The sequence below is a fragment of the Schistosoma haematobium genome, chromosome 2 (genome assembly GCF_000699445.3).
Source record: "Schistosoma haematobium chromosome 2, whole genome shotgun sequence".
Taxonomy (NCBI): Eukaryota; Metazoa; Platyhelminthes; class Trematoda; order Strigeidida; family Schistosomatidae; genus Schistosoma; species Schistosoma haematobium.
In genome coordinates this window covers 41,325,309-41,332,857 of record NC_067197.1, presented here as the reverse complement: position 1 = coordinate 41,332,857, position 7,549 = coordinate 41,325,309, and the positions used below count along the sequence as shown (strand labels likewise).

The 7,549-nt window shown below is 40.5% G+C and overlaps 1 protein-coding gene across 1 annotated transcript; it reads left to right on the top strand.

Annotated features, from left to right (window-relative positions):
* Positions 1–358: 358 nt before the first annotated feature.
* MS3_00006972 (uncharacterized protein) lies at positions 359–6,068 on the top strand. The gene is made up of 2 exons (XM_051215222.1): positions 359–4,747; positions 4,793–6,068. Exon 1 carries the CDS (start codon positions 2,142–2,144, stop codon positions 3,630–3,632), a length of 1,491 nt encoding a protein of 496 aa, XP_051068414.1. The 5' UTR covers positions 359–2,141; the 3' UTR covers positions 3,633–4,747; positions 4,793–6,068.
* Positions 6,069–7,549: the final 1,481 nt, after the last annotated feature.

Genomic DNA, 7,549 nt, shown 5'->3' with positions numbered 1-7,549 from the left:
CACGTAAGTTATTTGTGATGGCTCCCTAGCATGTCGGAACACTTTAGCTAAACAAAAAATGAAGCCAGTGTAAATGCGTATCAACCGAATGCCTGGTTCCGTATTTTAAACCTTGTTTTTATGAAAATAGTTTTGTTTTTATTAAGCCGTGCCTTAATTTGTCGGCGTTTATGAAAACGTAATTTGGGGTTGTGGTATATTCAAACACTGTACGTTAAGTATAATTGTCGACAAATTTCCACCAAATACACGACGTAAGGGCGCGAAAACCGATATTTCCCTAAATAACCGACGTAAAGGCGAGAAAGCGATATTTCATCTTTATTTACGTCGTCGTCTGCTTTATTTCCCTTTCTTGGTTGCTTGAGTGAGTCGGCGAGACTATATTTTATGGACAACCTTGAACGAACCTTTAAGTAACCCTGGTCACGGCGCGCTATCTAAAAAGGACAGTGGTATTGTTTCTCGTTGGATTAGTAAACTGTTTTGATCGTAAATTACGTATCAAAACTACGATTTACACTTTAATTGAATCTAATACAGTTAAAGTTATATTCTGTTGAGTTTTTTGGCTTTCGTGTATTTATTACATTCGAGGCATTCTTGGTCTGTATCAAAGTACTTTAGTTAAGGTTTGAAGTCTTGCTAAAGTTTTTCTTGTATAAAACTTTTATTCGTTGACTGACATTTGTGTTCATACTGTGATCATATTGTGTGTTACACCTTGATCAGACTAAAATGGTTGGTGGTGCTCACAAATGTAGACAACCAAACTGTTTGTTCCCTGTGGAGGAGGGAATGCAGTGTGACGAATACAATAAGTGGTTCCACAAAATGTGCACCCGCTTAAGTCCCACCGCATACAAAAGATGTTCGAAGCCTAACTCACATTGGCTTTGCATGTTTTGCTGTGCCAACAAGGCATTACTAATACAGGAGGCTATGAGCCTATTGGCTTTGGCCTGTAAGAAGAAGGATGGCATATGCGCTGACAACACGGGCACTGACAGTGACGAATGTGTCAGTGTAGTACCTGCTGTTACGCGACGCCTCAAACAACCGACTATGACCGACGTAAAAGTGAAATCTTCGTTGACATTAACAGGGGAGTAGTACCACCTGGTACTGACATTGTTAATAATGCACCTTTAATGGGAACCGAAGAGCTGGATAAAACAGTCACCGTTCCAAATAGTCCCAGTGTTATGAGGGATGAAAAATGGACTACGGTACGTAGGAAACGAAACGAAAAGAAAAAGCTGTAAGCAGTACACAGGTAGTTGGTAACTCACTAGTGGACTCAAATTGTGAGCCACAAATTGCACTACCAAGATCTGATGGTAAGAGTGAAACCCATCCTGGCGTGACTGAGAAGAAAAATCTAATAACATCGAATATTATTATGAGCAAATTGCGGGAGTCAAACGACCCTGATCCGAAAATTAGACACGCGCATGACTCAGAAAAGCTAGGAGAATACATTCGTAGTATTTTACCAGATAACTCCAAAGGAGTTCAGGTCAAAAAATTGGTTAGAATAGGCAAGAGGACCGAGGACAATGTTGAACCCCGTCCATGCAGACTCCTTAAGGTAATCCTAGGATCGGAGAAGCAACGGGATCTCTTGTTAAGTAGCGCTCGTTGTCACGACAATTCTGACATCCGAGTTAGACCTGACATATCTCTCGAAGATAGAATAAAAGGAAGAAAGCACTAGCTGAACTTGAAACCCGTCGGCAAAACGGCGAGGAAAATCTCCGACTAGTGGGCTTTCGGATAGTCAGTTCTTGGAAGCGAATGCTACCAAGGCCTGTGTGGATAGGCTGTTCTACTTAGGAGTTTTATATGCCAACGCTCGTAGTCTACGAAATAAGTTCTATGAACTAGAAGTACTAGTAGAAAGGTTAAAGCCACTCATAGTAGCAGTGACAGAAACTTGGTTAGTCCATGACTTAGACATTACTCCAGAATTATCCGGATACCATTGCATCAGGAGTGATAGACATAGATGTAGGAAAGGAGGCGGCGTCCTGTTATATATAGCCAATGGCATAAATATCCGCTCCTCTACTAGCGAATCCCATGATAGCGGCACTTGTGAAGTCATTAGCTGTAAGTTGGCTATAGGATGTAGTACATTTATGCTAGGTGTCATCTATCGGAGCCCAATCTGCTTAGCTGATGACTTTGTTTTAGAGCACATTCATCTTTGGAGTGATAATACCAGATGCTTGATAATAGGAGACTTTAACGCACCTGATATTAGTTGGACTGATATGACCACAGAAGGATCTATAAACTCCTTTGATAGTAGGTTCCTGATAACAATAATGGAGCATGCACTAGTGCAGCATATATCCCAACCCACACGTTTTGGTGTTAACCAGGGTTCTTCTCTGCTGGATTTGGTAATCACTCATGAGACTGAGGATATTGTCGACTTAAATATTCTTCCACCGTTAGTAAACAGCGATCACTCTGTTTTGTCATTCGCGTTTCGAAATAGGGACATGTTATACGATCAGGTTACACCTCGCCCAAATGTATGGAAAGCTAACATATCAGCCATTCAGGAATGTGCTGCTAAGACAAATTGGTTAGTAGATACTAGCATATCAGTTGAAGAAGCATGGTCTGTATTTAAAGGTAAATTTAGACTAGTTACGTCCCCGTTCATACCATACCTGGTACCGCGAAGACCGAATAATAGTCCACCATGGATAGCTAAAACAGTCAGGAAACTCCTTAGAAAAAGGAAGAATCACTGGAATATGTTCATCCCTACTGGCTTAGAACAATACAGATCCAGTTATTGTAAGATTAGGAATGCCTGTAAAGCGTTAATAAGCAAGACTAGACTATCATACGAAAAACAATTGGTTAGGGATTCTAGATATAGTCCGAAACGGTTATTCTCGTATATAAAAAGGCGAACTAAGAGAAGCGATGGAATTCCATCGCTTTTGATACGAGACAATCCGTTAATCTTAGCAGAGAATGATGCCGAAAAAGCTGAAGCTTTATCGGAATATTTTAGTAAAGTGTTTTCTATTGGTAATGAGGAACGACCAATGATTCGTCATGACCGTGATGGCTCGCTGATGGATCCTGTAGTCATTGAGAAAGATACTGTTTTAAGGCTACTTCAGCATCTCAAACCTGATAAGTCCAGTGGTCCTGATGATATTCAGCCTAGGATTATGAAAGCCATATCAGATGAAATTGCTGAACCATTAGCGATACTATTCGACATGTCTCTGAGACAGTCCAGACTGCCTAGAGACTGGAAAGACGCCATAATAAGTCTGGTGTATAAGGCTGGGAGTAGGGATTTAGTTAGTAACTATAGACTCGTTAGCTTAACTAGTGCAGTTGTGAAACTGATGGAGAAAATCATTCGGATAGCTGTTATAAACTATGTTGAAGGGCAAAATCTTTTCTCCAGGGAACAACATGGTTTTCAGAAAGGCCTATCTTGCTTGACAAATCTTCTCGTTGCACGAGAAGAGTGGGTTGCGGCAAAGGATCGGAATGCTCCTGTGGATGTAATTTTCATAGATCTAAGTAAAGCCTTTGATAAGGTTTCCCACTCTGGTCTTAAATTCAAACTGAAACGTTTTGGAATCCAATAAACAGTCGTCGATTGGATAAGTAACTTTCTCCATGACAGGAAACAAAGGGTAGGGGTTAATGGGGCTCTCTCCTCGTGGGTACCTGTAAAAGTGGAGTTCTCCAAGGTACAATCCTCATTCCTCTTCTCTTCTTACTTTATGTAAATGAATTGCCAACTGTAGCAAAATCATCCGTTCTACTCTTCGCTGATGACATAAAGATTTGGAGACCCATACATAGTATGTCGGATAGAATAGTATTACAGGACGATCTTAGCTCATTGGTGGCATGGTTAGACAGGTGGTCACTAGAAGTAAATCCTAATAAGAGTGTAGTGATGCAGTTAAATAACTCTGATGAATCGTATGACTATACACTACGTGGATTCGTGCCACCCAAAGCAAGAAACTATAAAGACTTAGGAGTTATATTAAGCAATGACCTCAAAACGACTAGTCACTGTAAGGCTGTTGCTGCAAAAGGCTATAGGATATTATGGTCAATTCGTAGGTCTTTTCAGTATTTAGATGATGAAATGTTTGGATTACTATGCCCGATTTATGTGCGACCACATTTAGAATACGGGATTCAAGCAGCGCGTCCTTGTTTCAAATATGAAGCAGGTATGCTAGAAAGAGTCCAACGACGAGCTACTAAGATGGTACAAGGTCTAGCTGGCCTATCTTATGAAGACAGACTGAGACACCTTAACTTATTTCCGTTATCTTACCGTACAATACGGGGTGATCTAATATTGGCTTATCGTATACTGAACGATGACCTTGGTATTAACATGTCTTATCTTTTGTTTCCGTCTAGAACCGATCATTTGAGAGGACATTCGAAGAAAGTTCAAAAACCGAGATCAAACCGTTTACGTCTGGAGTTCCGTTTCTCGCACCGAGTAGTGCATTACACACTTAATAATCTGTTCGGGATCACTTTCAGTTTCTATCGTGGGCACAATAACTTGAGACCAATCGTCATTTAATCTCCTAAACCATAATCAGTTGTGAGGTACTTTTCATCACAAGGATGGTTGTGGATCATCTTAAGTGAAGCTATTATGTTCTGGCTGACATCATACCGCAAACAAAACATGGCTTTTCAACTACTGAAACATGATCTTTAAATAGTGAGTATGATGACAGTTATTGACCCTTTTTCTCCCTGATCATAGCCCTACGGCTCTTTTATGGCCAAAAATAACAAAAGTATAACATATACTGGTAATGGATTTCCAGCTTACTTCTACTCACAACGTAATGCGTCCGACTCATCTAATAATGTTTTATGGTATATTTTAAATAAAAAGCTTTTCGCAATAAATTAATAACACTTCTGACTTGGTCCCATGTTGTCAAGTGCCTAGGTCTAATAATCCTCCCGAAAAATCACTGGTATTCACTACTGCTACTACTGGACACTTATCGTTAGTTTTACTCGCTGATGGGATAAGGTCATCCTTACGGTCAGTTAAATGTCTTTGGGCACATGCCGAATCACCGGACGTTTAGGTCACTACATGTCGGACAGTTCATCGACTCCGGCCAAGGTCAAGGACAATCAACGTGCAGCAATTAATCGTACCCAATCGATAAATCTTCTAATTGAATGCTAGATTCGGTTTCCTAAGCTCTTTGAGTAACCCCCAGGCCAAAACTACACAGCAACCAGAACACTAGAGAAAAGGTACGAAATACGGAAAGGACGTTTTGCTTCAGGCTTCGTTTGTGCACAGAGAATCTAGGGTATTTATGGCATTTTAGGTAGCCTTGATCTTTTGGAAAGCTACAAAATATAGCAGTAGTATAAATAATCACTCAATCAGAAGTGCGACATGCGACGTTCTGGATGTTTCTGGCAAAATTTCTATTGAATGCTGATCGAATATGGGGTGTCTCAGAGCTTTCAGGGCATTTTTGGTATTTGTCGAGGAATTTTTGATTTCCCTGACAACTAAGAACTGGCCTATGCGGTTGTGCCCACATTATCTTCTCTGTTCCATTCTTACTAATACTTTTCGGTAATAACATCCTTTATAGTATGCGGTCTTCAAATTCACCATAATGTGCTACTTATATAGACATAAGTAGTGTGTAACATGAGTCAGGAATGTAATGTCTGGCAACAGAAGATTAGGAAGATCAGGAAAGGAAGAACGGAAATAGAAAGCAATTAGTATGGAAATGTAAGAAAAATGAAGTCCGAGACAATTATTGAACATTTTGCAAATTAGGTATTATTGTATGGTTTTTCTATTTTACCAAGTAACTCTGTAATTTAGTGCTAAGTATAATTCGGTTGTTCTCACCTGTGTTCTCCTGCACTCCAATAGTACCTTGATACGACGAAAGAGTAATTCGTGTTAAGTGCTGATCATGAGATGTGACTTCGAAGTTAGCTGCTGGTCATACCATTCCCATCTAACTCGAATAGGCCCCTAATCATCAGACATATATCATCTATCTTGGCGATCTACATACCCGTATTGCTGAGGGAAATAACAAACTATTGTTTTTTGTCTTCCATTGCTCTCGAAAAATAAATAGCATTTAGGAACGAATATGCGGACATTTAGAGAATCCCAGACGTTAGCAACACATATTTGTTAAAAAACTAACTCTGGTTTCCAACATCTGCAAAATTATACTCAGAGCAAAGCGGACAAAATTTTGTCACACAAAACAAGAGTGATTACCTGAAGGGATACAATCACTTGATCAGTATTAGCGAAAGCCAAGAAAACATAACGAAATCAAAAATATTTGGATCAGCACTCAAAGTATTTAGGCGTCACCAAGAAAGTGATTTCCTTACGGAAGGATCTAGTCAGTAAGCAACTGAATCGGATGGATCAATCTATTTTAACATCCATCAGTGTAGCCTTAGTCCTTTTTAGACAACAAACGACACTGTACTTTCAAAGGAAATGTCGTTCGCTGCATGAAGTTTCTGTTCGCAAAGCAATTGAATGCAGGTTTTTTATTGTACTTAGGTCCTGTAGTTCTTCATGATAAGTTAGAATAACATTATACAGTATCGTTCAACGTCTATCATTATCAGTCTATTATTTTATCTTATTTTATTTGAACACATAAATATTGGTACAAGAGGGCACCAAATATATATGCGCCACACAAAACAATGAGAATTTAAAGACGAGGAAAAAAATAAGGAGAGTGAAACAAAAGGGGAACAATAACGAACGGATTGGTGTAAGGTAGTGTAATAATAATAATAGCAATAATGGGGGACGGAAAGGTACAATCGGAAGAAATCTTTCAGGTAAGGGAGACACAACCACTTTTCACGAAGAAAGTAAAAGAAGGTTACAGCAGGATCGCCACTGGCTTCTATTCTGAGCCATATCTGATAACGTCTCTAGTCACTGTGTAGCACCATCTCTCAGACCCCAATCAGGGAGCCGTGAAGGACCAACAGAAGCCAGTCCTTTGTAGCTTTCTTTCATACCACGACACCATGTCATACACTGACCACCTCTCCGCTTTTTCCAACCAGTCCCAGAGTCGGCAAATAATGCACGACGTGGAAGTCTCTGGGACGACATTCGTAGAACATGTCCAAGCCACCGAAGTCGGTGTTTCAGAATGGTGACACCAATCGCATTATCATCTCTGTGCCCAAACACACGATGCCGAACCTCTGCACTACTAACATGGTGCTGCCGCTGGATGTTAGCAATCCTTCGGAGACAGCGATGATCGAACACAGAGAGTCGTCTAACGTCCTCAACTCGGAGAGACCAGGTTTCACAAGCGTAGAGTAAAACTGCTCTCACCGACGCGCTGTAGATCCGACCTTTTACATCCAGACTAACATCACGAAGGCCCCCGAATGCCCTGGTATGGCCGAGAGTGGGGAGAGTCCGCTCTCCTCTCGAAATACCCTCACACGGCCACGCGTATACAGCCTC

What these genes read in the sequence shown, in the direction of transcription:
- MS3_00006972 (XM_051215222.1), top strand. Translation starts at nt 2,142, where the DNA reads ATGCTAGGTGTCATCTATCGGAGCCCAATCTGCTTAGCTGATGACTTT.